Source organism: Dipodomys spectabilis, unplaced genomic scaffold, assembly GCF_019054845.1.
Source record: "Dipodomys spectabilis isolate Male_0828 unplaced genomic scaffold, ASM1905484v1 ptg000018l, whole genome shotgun sequence".
In the NCBI taxonomy this organism is placed as follows: Eukaryota; Metazoa; Chordata; class Mammalia; order Rodentia; family Heteromyidae; genus Dipodomys; species Dipodomys spectabilis.
In genome coordinates, this window is record NW_024870695.1 from 12,579,579 (window position 1) to 12,598,848 (window position 19,270).

The 19,270-nt window shown below is 44.7% G+C and overlaps 1 protein-coding gene across 4 annotated transcripts in view; it reads right to left on the reverse strand.

Moving 5' to 3' along the window:
• Positions 1-408: 408 nt before the first annotated feature.
• Positions 409-19,270, reverse strand: part of Wipf2 (WAS/WASL interacting protein family member 2) — a 62,636-nt gene continuing 43,774 nt past the window's right edge. For 3 of the 4 annotated variants that reach the window (XM_042672599.1, XM_042672607.1, XM_042672589.1), the window contains 6 exons: positions 17,507-17,639; positions 15,268-15,384; positions 12,517-13,170; positions 6,632-6,841; positions 3,375-3,485; positions 409-2,595 (listed from right to left, as the gene is read on the reverse strand). In XM_042672599.1, the coding sequence (XP_042528533.1) occupies positions 2,555-2,595; positions 3,375-3,485; positions 6,632-6,841; positions 12,517-13,170; positions 15,268-15,384; positions 17,507-17,639 (1,266 nt within the window). In that variant the 3' untranslated portion in view covers positions 409-2,554. The remainder of the gene's footprint in view (positions 2,596-3,374; positions 3,486-6,631; positions 6,842-12,516; positions 13,171-15,267; positions 15,385-17,506; positions 17,640-19,270) is intronic. The other variant, XM_042672616.1, reaches the window with a different exon arrangement.

Here is a 19,270-nt window from a genome sequence, read left to right on the forward strand (position 1 = left end):
TCTCTTTTGTCTGGGAGGGGACAGGGGAGTTAAGAGGACTGGGTAACAGCCTCAACATGAGACCACCCGATCTTCCACTGAAGGGACAACACTCCTGCAAGCAGAGAAAAAGCAGTTTAAAAGGTGAGACGTTTAAGTGCTCTTGCAGCCAGCCCACCTTAAATCTACATTACAAGCTTTGTAAAACATACAAAATAGACCAAGAACTATGAGTATTATATTCCCACCTTCAATAGCAAATATACATGGCAATAAATCTGTTATTCAGAGGGACCCAATAATGGATAAGGCAAAAGAGATTTCAGTAGGTGTTGTGTCATCAACATGCTCTGAAGGAGAAAAGTCATTTGATTATATCTAGACCCAGGCCTTTTTTGTTGTTGGTTTTTTTTTTTTTTTTTTCCAATCCCCCATTTTTTTCATGAGGCAAAGACAATGCAAATACAACCAGTACCCATGTGACACAGTCCAAATGCTGGGGAATGGGAGGGGCAGCAGCAGGTCATGGGGAGGAAGATTCAGCCCCAATGAAAAGCTGGGGTTTGGCTTTATTTGTGATACACATCTTGATGCTCTATATTTGAGTAAAGGATTAAAAAAAAATACACTTTGAGAACATTGTACAAAAGGCATCAACTCCCATTTCAAAAACAAATGGGAAGACTTCACAGTCAAAGTTCAGAAATGCGTTAGCATCTACCCTGGAATTCTGCTGCAGTATCAACTCTTGTACTCCCCTCTCACCTCTACTCACGGCAGGATTCTGGGGATACTTCTGGGAGGTAACTGCTAACAGATTTGGAAAAAAAAAAAAGAATAAATAATGAATGATTAGAAAAAGGTTGGTGACAGATTTAACTGTAGTCTGTCACAAGAGTCCATGTGATCCAGGAGATGGAAAAAGATAAGAGACTCTGAATAACTTGAGTCCTCCCTCACCTATCACTAGGAAGATTTGGACTTTTACCAGGAATCAGGACAGATCCTTAGCCTGTGATCCAATAGATTATAAGGATCCCTAAGGCAAGTTAAGCCTGTGATGGGTCTGGTTAAAGTTCTTAACTGGAATGCCCTACACATTTCAAGCTCAGTCTCCCTGCTCTTAGGCCAAGCCTAAAGCAGCCTGGGCATGTGGCAATGGCTATATCAAACTCATTTGGTTTGTGGTGTCCAGGAGCCCCATCCTGCTATTGGAGAAAGGACAGTCATTGTCTCATTATCCAACTTCAGACATACCACCTATGTTCCCTGTGCTCTTTAACTAGGGCCTGGAAGACAAGGAAACAACATAATGCCGGCTGCCAACAGAAGACCTATCTTAAGGAGGCAAACTTCACTGACGTCTTTGTGCTTCTTGGCCTACAGGAATACTGAATTATCCCTCCCAGCTTCTCCTGTGTTCTCAACCTGTCCTAATTTGTCATTAGCACCTGCACTCTAGGCAAGTGAGAATAAAGGAAGGAAGAGCCTGCTCAGTCAGGCCGACTGTCAACTTTTCATTATAAGCAAATCCTTTATCTGTCAAATCCTTTGTATTCCACCCAGACAGAGCCAGATTCTCCCATGAAAGAAGGGTATCTCCTCCTTGCCTTTTTAATCATTCTGGAGCTGACTGACTCAAAACCAATGATCACTTCAAGGTCAGTCAGAAAAACTGAGGCAGACTTGAGGTTGAGGTTAAGACCCAGGCAACATCTCCCTATCTCCCACCAGAAGTTTTTGGAATTTGTGGATCATAACTGAATGATGCCCCTGGCAAAAGTGACTTTCCTCTTGGCAGGATGAGGACAGGGAGGGTCGGGGGAACATCCTTCAACCTAGTACCCTGAGGAAAGGGGGCAGGGAGTCCCAGAGGACTTGAATGGCTCCTGGTCCCTTAGATGCAGAAGAACTGACTAGCTCTAAACTGATCCTCAGCTTATTTTACCCTTTTCTTTTTTAAATATTTAGTTTAATTGATTAGTATTTAGTGTGTATATTCAACCTATCCCTGGAATGGGGGAGGGAGGATGAGAACAAAACCAAATGCCCCTAAAAATAAAGCAGAGCCATATCCTTGTCCTTTCTCCAAACCTGACCTTTAAAACAGATCACTTGTCTGTACATTCCTTTCCTGCCTCACTATAAATGTCCCTCTCCCAGAAGTCCTGGCTATGCCAGCTTCCTAAACAATGGAATATAATGCACCCACCAAGCTTCCCCACACTGGATAAGAACACAGAGGAGCAGCATTCTCCATCCTGCCCAACAGTGAGTCCATCCACCACAAGGCACCTTTCCCTAGGGAAAGCAGGAGACACAGACTGGCAGGACTTGCTAGAAGTGGGATAGATGTAGGGCTTAAGACCCCACTGCGGACAGAAAGAGTCCAATCACCAAATCCAGAGACGAACTGCATAGATGGAAGTGAGCTGGGAGGATGCTTTGAGTCCAGGGTTGGTTGCACTGGAGAAACACAGTAGGAGCTCTCATGCAGGTTTAGGGGAATGGACAGGACCATCTGAGAAGAAGAGGAGGTCCATTCTTTTCCTGAGGAACAGGATCAAACCAGGCTTCACCTGAGAATGGGTGGCAGAGGTGGGGCTCCACGGGCAGCTGGAAAAAAAAAACACACACCCAAACACATATATACTGATTACATACTAGACCCTGAATAATACAAACATTCTTGAAGTGAGAGTTGAGCTCTTTAAGTAAACCTTTAAAATCTAGGGATTAGGTTTTTTGGTTGTTATAACTGTTTTCCAGTACTGGGGACTGAACCAACCAAGGCATCATACTTGCCAGCTCCCAGCCTGTTTTGTTTTTTAAAGACAGCAGGGCAGGAAAGGCCATGAAACTATCTCTAATAAACCACCAGAAAACTGGAAGTGGCGCTGTAGCTGAATGCTCAGGGACAGTTCCCAGGCCCAGAGTTCAAGCCCCACAACCAAAAAAAAAAAAAAAAAAGATGAGGAGCAGAAGATCATCATCACCCCCTCCCCCGTCCTGGGGCTTGAACTCAGTGCCCGGGCATTGTCCCTGAGCTTCTTTGTGCTCAAGTCTAGGGCTCTACCACTTGAGCCACAGCACCAATTCTGGCTTTTCCTGAATAGTTTATTGGAAATAAAGAGTCTCATACTTTCCTGCCAGGGCTGGCTTTGAAAACGATCCTCAGATCTCAGCCTTCTGAGTAGCTAGAATTGCAGGCATGAGCCACCAGCACCGGTTGAGAAGCATATTTAAAGCATAATTAAAAACCACAAGCCTGGAGCTGATGATTCTTGCCTGTAATACTAGCTACTCAGAAGGCTTAGCTCTGATGGAGGGAAGAAGAGAGGGAGACAACACAAAATTCAACATTCATACAATAAGGGAAAAACTTTCCTTACTACCTTTCTCACCTCGGTTTGTTTTGCTGGGATATATTCTCTGAAAATGTTTATATTCTTCTGGAGCAGGAAAGTCTTCTACTGGATGGAAGGAATACTTTGACTCAAAATCATCTGTGAAAAGAATAGAATATTAACTGACATGGCCCCTCCTTGTGCTTCCATAGGCCTCTGACTTCTTACCACCCATTCTGCTTAATAATCCCTCATGCATCCTGATGTATAGAAAGCGTGTTTCAGCCACCAAACCGCAGTTGTTTTTTTTGTTGTTGTTGGTGGTGGTCACAGGGCTTGAACTCTAGGCATGGGTGCTGTCCCTCAGCTCTTCAGCTCAAGACAAGTGTTCTACCACTTGAGCCACAGTGCCACTTCCGGTTTTCTGGTGGATAACTGAAGGTAAGATTCTCACTGACTTTCCTGCCTGGGCTGACTTTGAACTGCGATCCTTAGATCTCAGCCTCCTGAGTAGCTAGAATTACAGGCATGAGTCACCAGCCTCTGGCAAAAATGATTTCTTTTTTTCTTCTTTTTTGTTGGTCACGGGGCCTGAACTCTGTGCCTGGGTGCTGTCCCTAAGCTCTTCACCTCAAGGTTAGCACTCTACCACTTGAGCCACAGTGCCACTTCGAGCTTTTTCTGCTGCTGTGGTCCTCAGGAATCAAACCCAGGGCCTCATGCATTCAAGGAGAGCACTCTACCAGTGAGCCACCTTCCCAGCCCCTAAACCAAGGTTTTTCTTTTTGGGGGTGGGAGGAGTGCAGGTTCTGGGGCTTGAACTCAGGGCCTGGGCACTGTCCCTGAGCTTTTGTACTCAAAGGTACCCCTTTACCACTTGAGCCACAACTCCACTTCGGGGTTTTTTTTTTTTGATGTTTAAATGGTGATAAGAGTCTCTTGGACTTTCCTGCCCAGGCAGGCTTTGTAGCATGATCCTTAGATCTCAGCCACCTGAGTAGCTAGGGTTAGAAGTATGAGCCACACAAGTGGTAGAGCGCTAGCCTTGAGCTGAAGAGCTGAGGGACAGCGCCCAGGCCCAGAGTTCAGGCCACACGACCGGACCCAAAAAAAAAAAAAAAGTATGAGCCACTGGCACCCAGCTTTTTTTATTTTTTATTTTGTCAGACATGGGGCTTTAACTCTGGGCCTGCACACTGTCCCTCAGCTCTTCAGCTCAAGGCTAGCACTCTACCACTTGAGCCACAGCGCCACTTCTAGTTTTCTGGTGGTTTACTGGAGGTAAGAGTATCACAGACTTGGGGCTGGGAAGATGGCTCAGTGGTAGAGTGCTTGCCTTCCATGCCTGAGGCCCTGGGTTCGATTCCTCAGCACCATATAAGCAAAAAAAGAAAAAAGCCGGAGTGGCACTGTGGCTCAAGTGGTAGAGCGCTAGCCTTGAGGTGAAGAGCTGAGGGACAGCGCCCAGGCCCAGAGTTTAGGCCCCACGACTGGGCCAAAAAAAAAAAAAAAAAAGAGTATCACAGACTTTTTCTGCCCAGGCTGGCTTTGAACCACGATCCTCAGATCTCAGCCTCCTGAATTGTTAGGATTACAGGAGTGAGCCATCAGTGCCTGGCTGGCACCCAGCTTTAACTAGAGATTTGGCCAGGAAATTCCCACTCAACATAGGTTACTCTCCTTTTGTTCTTTTGTTCTACAAAACAATTCAGACAGCCATCTCCTGGTCCCTACTCCTGCAAGAAGGCTCAAAGATTCCTTTAATGTTTAATTTACATTTCCAGGGCTTCTCTTTTTTGGGCTGGTCTAGGCCTTGAATTCAGGGCCTGGGTGCTGTCTGGAGCTTTTGTGTTCAAGGTTAGCACTCTTAACACTTTGAGCAATTGCTTCCTTTCTGGCTTTATTTATTTATTTTTTTGAGTGGCTAATTGGAAATCCAAGAGTCTCATAGACTTTCTTGCTCAGGCTGGCTTTGAAATGAAATTCTCAGATCTCAGACTCCTGAGGAGCTAGTATTACAGGTTTGTGCCACCAGCACCCAGCTCGCCTCCTCCCTCCCTGCCCCCCAGTCATGGGGCTTGAATTCTGGTCCTGGGCACTGTCCCTGAGTTCATTTGCTCAAGGCTAGAACTCTACTACTTTGAACCACAGCGTCATTTCTGGTTTTTGAGTAGTTAATTGGAGATAAGAGTCTCATAGGGAATTTCCTGCCCAGGCTGGCTTTGAACCACAGCCTCGTGTGTAGCTAGGATTACAGGCATGAGCCACCAGAGTCCAGCTATCCAATAATCTTTGTTTTTTATTTGTCTGAGACAGTCTCAATCTGGGCTGCCCTCACTCACTATGTAGCCCAGGCTGGTCTCAAATTTGCAATGCTTCTGCCTCAGACTGAGTGCTGGGATTACAGGTGTGCACAATCGTATCTAGTGACATTTCCAAGGTTTCTTTCATTTTTTGCTGTTGTTGGCAGTACTGGGGCCTGAACTGAAGTTTTAAAGGATTTTCTGCTCACAGCTGGTACTCTGACTTAAACAACCTCCACTTCTAGCTTTTTGCTGGCTAGCTGTAAAAGAGTCTCCAAAGTTTGTTTGCCTGGCTCGGAATCTCAATCCTCAGCTCTCAGCCTACTGAGAAACTAGGATTATAGGCATGATATATCAGTGCTGGGCTTGTTTAGTTGGGGGAGGGGGGGCAGGGGTCATGGGGCTTGAACTCTGGGCCTGGGCGCTGTCCCTGAGCTCTTCAGCTTAAGGTGAACACTCTACCACTAGAGCCACAGCGCCACTTCTGGTTTTCTGATCATTACTGGAGATAAAAGTCTCATGGCCTTTCCTGCCTGGGCTGGCTTTGAACCTCAATCCTCAGATCTCAGCCTCCTAAGTAGCTAGGTTATAGGCGTGAGCCACTGGTGCAGGGCTTTGTTTAGTTTTTAAAGAGCCAGAAAGTAGCTCTCCTTCCTACGATACGAAATTCTAGGATATGTCTGACTAATCTGAAGAGGATACCGTCTCTGACATAAAAACTAGCCAGCAACAATGATCCTTGGAAGGCTTGAAAATATCTTTAAAGTTAGCATGATACCTGCTAACTTTACTTCAATCTATTGCAAAGCAATCAGTCCTACAATCTATGCAAGGAAAGATGTCAATGGATGGTGTGTAGAGGTCTGGGGATGGAAGTCAGGTAAAGAAATGCCTCGAGAAAACTATGGTGTGGCCATTCCCACCCAATCGTTACCTGGCAGCCACGGCAGTGGAATGAGAGAAGTTACACAGGAACTATGGGACAAAAGAGCAATGACTTACCCAAGAAAGACCGGACAGTAGTGATGGAATCTCTGTGGCCATTCCTCAGAGGTGGTGGAGGAGGAGGGGGTGGCCCAGCTGGTGTCCTTGAGGGTGGCGGTGGGGGCTTTCCTCTGTTTGGGGGTTCTGACCCATGCATTCGGTATGGTGGGGGTGGAGGGGGAGCATCCCGGGCACCATTTCGGATCATGGGTGGTGGGGGTGGAGGAGCTGCAATTAAAATTCAAAATAATTAGGCTTGGGTGAAGCTGGTAAGGGAAGAGGGACAAAGAGAAAAGACACAAGGTCTGTCCAATAAGCTTCCAAGTTCTTTGTCTGATTCAATTTTAAGACTGTTTCAAGTAACAGGCCAGAAAAAAAAAAAAGAGTCCTAAAAAAAGTCAGTTTGAAAAAAAAAATTAGGGCTGGGAAGGTGGCTCAGTGGTGGAGTGCTTGCCTTGCATGCATGAGGTCCTGGGTTCGATTCCTCAGCACCACATAAGCAAAAAGAAAAAAGCCGGAAGTGGCGCTGTGGCTCAAGTGGTACAGCACTAACCTTGAGCTGAAGAGCTGAGGGACAGCGCCCAGACCCAGAGTTCAGGCCCCACGACCCAACTCAAAAAAAAAAAAAAAAAAAATTAGGTAAGAGTTCCTCATTTGGAATCCAAGATGATCTTTTTTGTTTGTTGGTTGGTTATGGGCTTGAACTCAGGGTCTGGGCTTCATCCTTGAGCTATATGGCTCAAAGCCAGGGCTCTACCACTTTGCCACAGCAACACTTCCAGTTTCTAGTGGTTAATTAGAGATAAGAGTCTCAAGGACTGGCTTTGAACCGCGATCCTCAGATCTCAGCCTCCTGAGTAGGTAGGATTACAGGTGTAAGTCACCAGCACCCTGCAATTTTTTTTTTTTTTTTTTTTTTGCAGATAAGGTCTTGCTAGGTAGTCCAGGCTGGCCTCAAATTCATGATCCTCTTGCCTCAACCTTCTTTTTGTTTTTTTGTCGGTCGTAGGGCTTGAACTCTGGGCTTGGGCGCTGTCCCTCAGCTCTTCAGCTCAAGGTGAGTGCTCTACCGCTTGAGCCACTTCCGGTTTTCTAGTGGTTTATTGGAGATAAGAGTCTCAAGGACTTTCCTTGTCTGGGCTGGCTTTGAACCGTGATCCTCAGATCTCAGCCTCCTGAGTAGCTAGGATTACAGGCGTGAGCCACTAGTGCCCAGCTTCTTGTCTCAACCTTCTGAGTAGTAGAATTATATTTATACAACTCTCAGCTAATAACACCATATATATATATTTTTTTGGTTGGTTGTGGAGCTTGAACTCTGGGCCTGGGCAGAGTTTAACTCTTCAGCTCAAGGCGAGCATTCTAGCACTTGAGCCACAGTACCACTTCCAGTTTTCTGGTGTTTAATTGGAGATAAGAGTCTCACGGACTTTCCTGCCCAGGCCGGCTTAGAACCACAATCCTCAGATATCAGCCTCCTGAGTAGCTATGGTTACAGGCATGAGCCCCCAGCACCCCACCAATAACACCAATTTTAAGGGGAAAAAAATGATAAAATTCTTAATTATTTTATATCATTTTACCATTATTATTAAATTTTTTTTTGGTCGGTCCTGGCGCGTGAACTCTAGGCCTGAACGCTGTCCCTCAGCTCTATCACTTGAGCCACAGAGCCAATTCCAGTTTTCTGAGTGGTTTATTGGAGGTAAGAGTCTTACAGAATTTTCTGTCTGTGCTGGCTTTGAACGGAGATCCTCAGATCTCAGCCTCCTGAGTAGCTAGGATTACAAGTGTGAACCACTGACACCTGGCACTATTTTATTTTTTGCCATGCTTAAACTCAGGGCCTTCTCAGCTTGCTTGTTCATGATGGAGAATTTATCACTTCAAACACAGCTGCTGTTTATTTTCGTGAAGTCTTTCAAACTTTTTTTCTGTCCAGGTTGAGTCTGAACTGTGATCTTCCATATCTTAGCCTCTTGAATAGACAGAATTATAGGTTTGAGCCCCTGTCACCTGGCTGTTTCTCTACCTTTTAAATTATCCTTCAAAAGGGCAGTATTTGGGACTGGAAGTATGGCTTAATTGGTATACAGCCTGCCTAACAAACATAATGTTCTGAGTTTAAAAATAAAAGAAATTGTAAAGGCAGTATTTTACTCTGCAGAAGGCAAATGTAGGGAATAAACTATGGATGAAGGTCAAATTTCTGGTTTGCTTTAAAGTCCAAAAGACTCTATAACCTCTCAAATGTAAATTCTTTACATAGAAACAAAAATTAAGCTGGCACCACTGACTTACATCTGTAATCCTAACAACTCAAGAGCCTGAGATCTAAGAATCACAGCTCCCAGGCAGAAAATTCAATCAGACTCTTATCTCCAATAAGCCAACAAAAGGCTAGAAATTGAGCTGTGGCTGGTAGAGAGAGCCAGCTATGGGTGAAAAAGCTAAGGGACAGCACTCAGGCCCTGAATTCAAGCCCAACTACTGGTACAAACAAACGAACACCAAAAAAATGGTTAAAAAAAAAAAAGGAAACAAAAAGTACACCATCACATTAATAGTGCTCTGATGTGATTTAACAGAAGTCCAAGAATTACTTAGAAGCCTTTTACACAAAACCAGTAGTATACTTTTAGTTTACAGATGCGGCAACAACTCTGATAGTCAGTGCAATTTGCTCAACATCATACAACAAATATAGCCAATACTCAAAAGAACTTGGACTAAAAGATCTCTGGTCATTTACAAAAGAAGCAAGCTGAGACCTCCTGCAGATCTCAACATTAGTGGTGGCTAATTCAAATTCATCCAAAGAAACCAGAGGGAAGAAAAATGTATATAGTCTACAGATGTTCAAACCTCCTCAGCTTAACCCACACACATTTTTCTCTGCTTCTATTACTGGGTGGGGTTAGAAAGTCATGGACTTTGCTCACATGAAGAACTCTATTTTCTTTCTTTCTTTTTTTTTTTTTTTTGTCGGTCGAGGGGCTTGAACTCTGGGCCTGGGCGCTGTCCCTCAGCTCTTCAGCTCAAGGCGAGCGCTCTACCACTTGAGCTACAGCGCCACTTCCGGTTTTCTGGTGGTTTATTGGAGATAGGAGTCTCACGGTCTCTCCTGCCTGGGCTGGCTTTGAACCGCGATCCTCAGATCTCAGCCTCCTGAGTAGCTAGGATTACAGGCATGAGCCACCAGCGGCCGGCTCTATTTTCTTTCTTTCTTTCTCTCTTTCTTTCTCTTTCTTCTTTCTTTCTTTCCTTCTTTCTCTTCTTCCCTCTCTCCCTCTCTCCTCTCCTGCTCTTTCTCTCTCTCTCCCTCCCTCCCTCTCTCCCCTAGTCCTGGGGCTTGAACTTAGGGCCTAGGCACCATCCCTGAGCTTTTTTTGCTCAAGACTAAGTACTCTACCACTTTGAGTCACAGCTCCACTTGCAGCTTTTTGTGGGGTAAATTGGAGATAAGAGTTTCCCAGATCTTTAGATCTCAGCCTTTTGAGTAGCTAGGATAAGAGGCATGAGCCACAGGCACCCAGGGAATAATGGGCTTATAATACATGCTTTTTTTTTGGGGGGGGGGGGTCCGGCCGTGGGGCCTGAACTCTGGGCCTGGGCGCTGTCCCTTAGCTCTTCAGCTCAAGGCTAACGCTCTACCACTTGAGCCACAGCGCCACTTCTGGCTTTTTTTCTTTTTCTTATGTAGTTCTGAAGAATCGAACCCAGGGCCTCATGCATGCAAGGCAAGTGCTCTACCACTGAGCCACCTTCCCAGCCCCTAATACATGCTTTTTAATGACATAATACTTTTTCTTAAATTGTCTTGCCCAGGAAGGTCCCAAATTTCTAGGCTCAATCAATTCTTAGCCTTCTCAGTAACTTAGACTACATGTGCACCAACAGGCCCAATGACCTAACTTCTTAATCACTGTTCTATATCTGTAGAGACTGAATACAAAATAAAAGTTCAGGGGCTGGGAAGGTGGCTCAGTGGTAGAGCGCTTGCCTTGCATGCATGAGGCCCTGGGTTCGATTCCTCAGCACCACATAAGCAGGAAAAAAAAGCTGGAAGTGGCATTGTGGCTCAAGTGGTAGAGTGCTAGCCTTGAGCTGAAGAGCTGAGGCACAGCGCCCAGGCCCAGAGTTCAGGCCCACGACTGAACCCAAAAAATAAAAATAAATAAATAAATAAATAAAAATAAAAGCTCAGAAGTCACTTGTAGAAGGTGTGGCTCAAAGTACATTAACAAGGATATGGGAGCCAAAATCCCTAGGTCCAATCAGGGAGTTGTCTGGTCACTCTTCCTTAAAGAGATCACAGAATCTCTCCAACTCTTTCTGTGGTTCCTTAATTCTCTCCTCCTCCAATTTAAGCACTAATGGTCTATTATTAAAATCAATCCATTACATAAGTTATTCCCTCTCCTACCTCACTCTTCCTTGGGATCACAAAATGCAAGTACTGGTTAAATACAATTTGGGTCCCTTCCTGTACCTAGAAATGGCAGCTAAACACACACCATGCAGATTACTCTCTTGGAATGCCCCTGATCTCGGGCAGGCCCTTTCTGTGACTGCCTATCCAGGCACACTTCCCAGTCTCTTTACTCTCTCAAGCCTCACATGAAGACTTCATGCCTTCTTCTCTCTCCTTAAATTGTCCTCTCTCATTGATCAAGATGCACTGTACTCATAAACTACTTTGTTGAATGACATCTCCTGTATACAACTACATAAAAATAATAAAAATATTTTTAAAAATCTCTCCTTTTTTCCTCTGGCCTCATATACAGCTAATTTTCTTGCATTCTATTTCACTGAAAAAACAAGAAAATTAGAACCTTTTTAACATGTTCCTACCATTTTGCCAATTACCTATTTGCTTCTATGCCTATATGCTTTGCCTTCCCTGCTGTTATTATGAAGAACTATGTATTCCCATGTATGGATCAAATTCCATCTCCTTTCACCTCCTCAAAGACTAGGCTCAGACAGTTCGTTCCCTCTTAGGAAGTTCAATCTTCCCCTCTTCACTCATTTTAGGCTACCCAATCCATCAGCAGCCAGCTCTCCGATCTTGGAGAGAAAACCTCAACTCACAACCCATATCCACCATTCTATTACTTATTTACACAAACACACACCTACCCAGGTCTTCACAGCAAACTCCTTAAGAGATTTCTACATTCCTCTCCTCCCATTCCTTACATTCTGTTTTCTTTCCCTTTCTTTCCTTCCCTCTTCCTTTCTTCCTGGAGGTCGTGGGAAGTGTTCAGGCAAGATGTCATCATGTCGCCCAGATGCCTGTGCTCAAGTGATCCCTCTAGTCCTCCCACCTGCTCAGTCTCCTGTGTGTCCTCCTTTTGCCACAGTCTGTTCTGAACACAGAGACTAATGATTTTGTCATACTAATTCTCTTTTGGAAGCCCTCAGTGGCTTCTCATCTCACATGTGGTTCAGCTCTAAGTCCTATAATGGTCTCTCAGGGAGACTGAGCTCTCTCACTTCTGCTCTTGCCACTGACTCCTCATTCAATCTAGTCCTATCACAGTGACTTCCTTCCTACTATCCCAGTGTTAAGAATATTCCTGCCTCAGTGCCTTTTTATTTGTTTGTTCCACTGCCTGCTACAGCTGTTCTATCAGATATGGGACTTCATTATTTTCTTCAGGTCATTGTCACATTGTCACCATACTCCCCAATTCAAAACATTACCCTATCCCCAGTATATTCTCTTCTCTTCCTCTCTGATTTGATTTCTCTACATTATACTTTATATAAACCAGGTGGATGAATATATAAATTGTTATTCTCTACATCACTGAAGGGATACTTTGGGGAAAGGAGTAAAAAGATAAACTTGTAAGAAAAAAAAAAATAAAAGATGCTTCTGAGCACTTACTTACCTGCTCCCCTACTGGGAGGGTCTCGGGCTGGGGGAGGTGGCCTATTACTCAGTAAAGAGGAGGCAGAGGTGGGTGGAGGAGGCGCTAGGCTTCTCACAGGCCCTGGTGTCTTCCTATGCAAAGAATTGTGTCTCTGTGGCAGCTCAGGGGCTGACTCATTAGTGGGACTGGAGGGTCCATTGGGGACCCCAGGAGGCTGGCGGTAAGGCGGAGGAGGTGGAGCCAGAGACTGGCCACTTGGTCCTGTTCTGATATTCACAGGGGAAGGAGGTGGCTTGACTGAGGGTGGAGCAGGAGGTCCCTCTCGACCAGGGTGGAGCCTCTGTCCAGGAGTTGGAGGCAAGGGTTTCTCTCTGTTGTAGGCTGGGGCTTTGTTGCTATGCATAGGCAGGGGTGTAGGGGGTGCATTGGCTCGCCGCCCTGGAGGTGGTGGGGGAGGAGCAGAGGAGCTGTGCTTCATGCCCGTACTACTGGTAGTATTGGGCCGAGAAAGGTCCGGCAAAGAGGGTCTCTGCATCCGGGGCAGTTCTGCAAGAGAAGCTCTGCTGCTGTCTGTATCATCTTGAGGACGTCCGCTGGCTGCAGACACCGGAGGCCTTGGCGCAGCTGCTCGAGAACTGGGGATCTGTAGTGCTGGCTTACCAGCTGGGTTCTCTATAAATACACCAGACAACACAGGTCAACAGAACTGAAGATGTGTCAGTCTCTCCACACCTGATCTCCTTAGTACAAGGGCACAGCAGTAGGGGAAGTAACTGCATAGTTTTGGGCCAATTTGTTTGCTGAGCTGGAAATGCATACAAAGCACTACCCACTCTACTAATGAGTTACATCTTAAACTCTAGTCCTGAATTTTAATCTGGTTTCACGCTCAGAGTCCATTAAAAAATATTACTCACACATATACACGTTTTCACATTTATTTATTTTGCTAGTACCAGGGTTTGAATTCAGGGCCTTGAACTTGCTTGACTGGGACTCTATCACTTAAGCTATGCTTTCAGCCAATTCTTTTTTTTCTCTCAGTCATGGGGCTTGAACTCTGGGCCTGGGTGCTGTCCCTGAACTTTTCAGTTCAAGGTGAGCGCTCTACCATTTGAGCCACAGTGCCACTTCCAGTTTTCTGGTGGATAATTGGAGATAAGTTTCATGGACTTTCCTGCCCTGGCTGGCTTTGAACTGTGATCCTCAGATCTTACCTCGGGATTAGCTAGGATGATAGGCATAAGCCACTGGTGCCAGGCTTTCCAGTCAATTTTTTGAAGCTTGAACTCTAGGTTTCACACACCCACTCAGCTTTTGTTGTTGTTGTTGGTCATGGGGCATGAACTCTGGGCTTGAGTGCTGTCCCTCAGCTCTTCGGCTCAAGACTAGCTTGCTACCACTTGAGCCACAGTGCCACTTCCAGCTTTTTCTGTTTATGTGGCGCTGATGAGGAATCAAACCCAAGGCCTCATGCATGCAAGGCAAGCACTCTACCACCGAGCTACTTTCCCAGCCCCAGCTTTTTTACTCATAGCTGTCACTCTACCACTTGAGCTACAGCTTCACTTCTGGCTTTTTGCTGGTTAATTTGAGATCAGGGTCTCAGTTTGTCTGTCTAGGCTGGCTTCAGATCTCAGCTTCCTGACTAGCTAGGATTATGGATATTGAGTCATCAGTATCCAGTGTCAGCTCAGCTTTTTGTTGGTTAATTGGAGATGGAGTCTTCCAGACTTTTTATGCCTGGACTAGCTTTGAACCTCAAGTCTCCTGATCTCAGCCTCCTGAGTAGCTTAAGTAACTATGATTATTATTATTAACTCTAGCCATCATGCTGTGTAGACTACTAACACTTTTTCTTTCTAGATGAAGGCATGTATCTCCATATTCCCTACCCTTCACCTTTATCAACATTCTATTCTCTACTAAGTTCGTTTTCCATCTCAATTTAAGTGAAATCACACGTTTGCCTTTCTGTGAGCCTAGCTTACTTCACTCAACATAATATCCTCCAGGTTTATTCAAGTTGTCACAAATGACAAAAATTCCTTCTGGTTTTGTTGTTGTTGTTTTTTGCTTTTGTTTTTGTTTTTTTCTGGTCATGGGGCTTGAACTCTGGGCCTGAACACTGTCCCTCAGCTCTTCAGTTCAAGGCTAGTGCTCTACCACTTGAGCCACAGCGCCACTTCCAGTTTTCTGAGTTGTTTATTGGAGGTAAGAGTCTCACAGACTCTTTTCCTGCCCGGGCTGGCTTTGAACTATGAACCTCAGATCTCAGTCTCCTGAGTAGCTAGGATTAAGGCATGAGCCACTGGTGCCTGGCAGAAATTCCTTCTGTTTAAAGGCTGAATAATGTTTTTTGTTTGTTTTGATTGGTTGTTTGTGGTGCTTAAATTCAAGCTCTGGGCATCGTCCCTGAGTTTTTTCACTCAAGACTAGTGCTCTATCACTCTGAACCACAGCGCCATTTCCAGTTTTCTGGTGGTTAATTGGAGTTAAGAGTCTCACAGACTTTTTCCTGCTCAGGCTGACTTTGAACCATGATCCTCAGATCTCAGCCTCCTGAGTAGCTAGGATTATAGTCGGGAGCCACTGGGGCCCAGCTAATAATGTTCTACTTCATATACTCTTATTTTGCACTGTAATTCTGTCTCTGCTCCCATCAATTTCTCCTCCCTTTAGCCAGTTATTAACCCAGGAAAGTCCACTTGGGACAAATCAGAATCTAATGTGCTTCGGAAATATCCTGGGGAAGTACTTATCAGATACCTGGGCTGTCCTTGGCTCCCACAGGCCGGAGCTTCGGCACTCCTCCTTGGAAGAGCCCTCCCTTGAGCTGCACAGCAGCGGCTCCAGAGCCGTAACCACCACTGCTTCCTTTGGGCTCTGGAAAGTATACCATTAGGATATTCATTTCATAAGCATTGAGATGATGACCAAGTCAACCCTTCCTCTATGTGGGCTTTAAATTGCAAACAAATCAATTCTGCTTTTTTTGTTGTTGTTGCTGTTGTTTGTCGGTTGTGGGGCTTGAACTTTAAGCCTAGGTGCTGTTCCTCAGCTCTTCAGCTCAAGGTGAGCACTCTACCACTTGAGCCACAGTTCCACTTCTGATTTTCTGCTGGTTAATTGGAAATAAGAGTCTCATAGACTTTCCTGCCTGGGCAGGCTTTGAAGCATGATCCCTCAGATCTCAGCCTCCTGAGTAGCTAGGATTACAGACATGAGCCACCAGTGCCCAGCCTTTTTTTTTTTTTGCCTTTGTATTAAATAAAGTTAGGCTTTGCTCTTCTCCATCTCCATGTGGGGATGAAACTTCCAGTGTGATGAAAGAAATAGAAGCTAACCTTTTCTTACTTAAGGTGAAAGGAAAGCAATGAACAAAAGTGTCAGATACTGAGTTCAAGTCTCAATTTCAGACTAAAAAAAAAAAGAGAGAATGAAATGTTCAGAGCCAGGCACCTGTGGCTCACTCCTGTAATCCTAGCTACCCAGGAGGCTGAGATCTGAGGATCATGGTTCAAAGCCCAGACAGGAACATCCATGAGACTCTATTTTTTTTGTCCATAGTGGGGCTTGAACTCTGGGCCTGGGCACTGTCCCTCAGCTTTTCAGCTCAAGGCTAGCTCTCTACCACTTGAGCCACAGCGCCACTTCCAGCTTTTTCTGCTTATGTGATGCTGAGGAATCAAACTCAGGGTCTCATGTATGCAAGGAAAGCACTCTACCACTGAGCCACCTTCCCAGCCCCTCCATGAGACTCTAATGTCCAATAAATCACCAGAAAAATGGAAGTGGCACTGTGGCTCATGTGGCAGAGCGCTAGCCTTGAGCTGATGAGGGACAGCGCCTAAGCCCAGAGTTCAAGCTCCAAAACTGACACACAAAAAAGTTTCTAGGAAGGGCTGGGAAGGTGGCTCAGTGGTAGAGCGCTTGCGTTGCATTCATGAGGCCTTGGGTTTGATTCCTCAGCACCACATAAGCAAAAGAAAAAAGCCAGAAATGGTGCTGTGGCTCAAGTGGTAGAGCGCTAGCCTTGAGCTGAAGAGCTGAGGGACAGCGCCCAGGCCCAGAGTTCAAGCCCCACGACCGACAAAAAAAAAAAAAAAAAAGTTTCTAGGAATGTAGTGGCATCCCCAAAGAATAGCCAAGGATAGACCCCAACAAGTACTAGCTACAGTAGAGATAGAAGTCTTAATTCTGAGACTGCTTCTCTTGGATTAAGAAGAAACATCTAAGGTATTCAAATGAGCAGATGGGAAGAAAGCCAAAGGACTCAGCAATATGAATTAGACTATCTGCAACTATGAAAACCTGTTGGGCAAGGGGGACAAGGAATGTGATAGAGATGAAACTAATTGGAATATAGCATAAACACGTAGAAATAATATATACATGAAATAGTATATAATATGCATTATAGTACATATATTGTATATATTATATACTATACATATATATAATATATACTATAATACTGATTATAGTATATATTATATATAATATAATAAACATAAACTAAAAAAACAAAAACAAAAATGTAGCGTTTCACTAGAAAATAAAGCTTAAGGGCCAGAAAGGTAGCTCAGTGGTAGAGTGCCTGACTTGTATGCACGAGGCCCTGGGTTCTATTCCTCAGCACCACATAGGCAGAAGAAGCCAGAAGTGGCACTGCAGCTCTAGTGGTAGAGCTGAAGAGCTCAGGGACAGAGGCCCAGGCCCAGAGTTCAAGCCCCATGACCAACAGAAAAATAAATTAAATAAATAAAACTTAGGGCTGGGAAGATGGCTCAGTGGTAGAGCGCTTGCCTTGCATGCATGAGGCCCTGGGTTCGATTCCTCAGCATCACATAAACAAAAAAGAAAAAAGCCAGAAGTGGCGTTGTGGCTCAAGTGGTAGAGTGCTAGCCTTGAGGTGAAGAGCTGAGGGACAGCGCCCAGGCCCAGAGTTCAGGCCCCAGGACTGGACAAAAAAATAAGATAAAATAAAAATAAAGCTTAGACTCACTCTCAATAGCAGGTGCACTGCGGTCATTACTGTTGGTCACCTTCTTCAGTTTGGTCCCTTTGCAAATGTCTTGTAAGAGGGCACCTCGGTTCCGCTGCTCATCCCTACTCAGCTTGGGCTGTTCTGTGTTTGCCTGGAGGAAGGAGGAAATGTTTACGTTCACCGTAAGGAGTTACTTTCCTCACAAGCTTTGGATAAAAAAATTAAAGCAAACTGTAACGTAATCAGATATATGTGCAAATAGTGCTGTGAACGTGTATGCCAAATCCTCTGTGTTTTTTGCTCCTGTTCTACCTTCTGTGAAAAGCACAGCTCTCCCTCCTATTCATGAGCCTCTGCTAATACTGATCGTCTATATGCTAAGCTTTGTGTGTTGGACACTCACTTGGTACATATCACCATTATCAAAGCAAACTATTATTGAGCCTCTGCTATGCTTCGGGTATGTGCTAAAGAAGCATATTTACATGACTTCGTGTAACTCTTTTAGTATTTCTCTAAAAAAGGCATCACTGGGTAAACTAGGTATGGTGGCTTAGACCTATAATCTAGCTACTTGAGAGGCTGAGAATAAATTCACAAACCCCTTTGGTGTGCACCTGTCATCCCAAGCTACTGAGATTGGAAGGATCAAAGCTCCAGATCAGCAGGAGCAGAAAAGTCTGTGACACTATTTCGACAGAGGGAAGCTAAACATGGTGGTACTGGCCTATGATCCCAGTAACTAAAAGTAGGTGAATCACAACCCAGGCACAAGATTGAGTGAGAAGTGAGACCCTATCCTAAAAAAATCCAGAGAAAAACAGGACTGAAGATGTGGCTCAGAGATACTGCACTGCACTAGCCTAGCATGCACAAAGCTCTGTGTTCAAACCCTAAAACTGTCAATTAAAAAAAACAGTCCTTACTCTCATTTGGAAGGTGTGAACCAGAAGAACCCAACGTTAACAGTGATTTTTTTTTTTTTTTTTTTTGCAAGTCCTGGGCTTTAACTCAAGACCTGGGCACTGTCCCTGAGCTTCTTTTGCTCCAAGTTAGCACTCTACCACTTGAACCACAACACTACTTCCAGATTTTTCTATTCATGTGGTACTGAGAAATCAAACCCAGGGCTTAATGCATGCTAGGCAAGCACTCTAGCACTAAGCCACATTCCCAGCCCCTTCAATAGTGATTCTAAAACATGTGTGTGTGTGTGTGCATGTGCGTGCTAGAGTTTGAATTTAGGGCTTAGGGCCTGCTCAGCATGTTTGCTAACTGGCACTCTACCTCTTAAGCTACACCTCCTACCCATTTTTTGTTATTTTGGAAATGGAGTTTTATGGACTTTTATGCCTAAGTTGGATTTAAATTGTGATCCTCCAGATCTTAGCCTCCTGAGTTGCTATTATTACAAGTATCATCTAATACTCCAATCTTATCTAACATACCCTGCTCTGTCCCTATTATTTTTATCTATCCTCTACACGTTATAAAATAGATTGATATTATTCTCATTCCAAAAACAAGGAAATGAAGGTTTAAGAAGGTTAATGTTACAGCGTCAATAAACACAGAGATTTAAATACTGGTGTGATTGCCTCAAAGTCGCCTGTATTTTCTTTTCTTTTCTTTTTTTTTTGGGGGGGGGGTCGGGTTATGGGGCCTGAACTCTGGGCCTGGGCACTGTCCCTCAGCTCTTTAGCTCAAGGCTAGCGCTCTACCACTTGAGCCACAGCACTACTTCTGGCTTTTTTCTTTTTGCTTATGGCTTATATGGTGCTC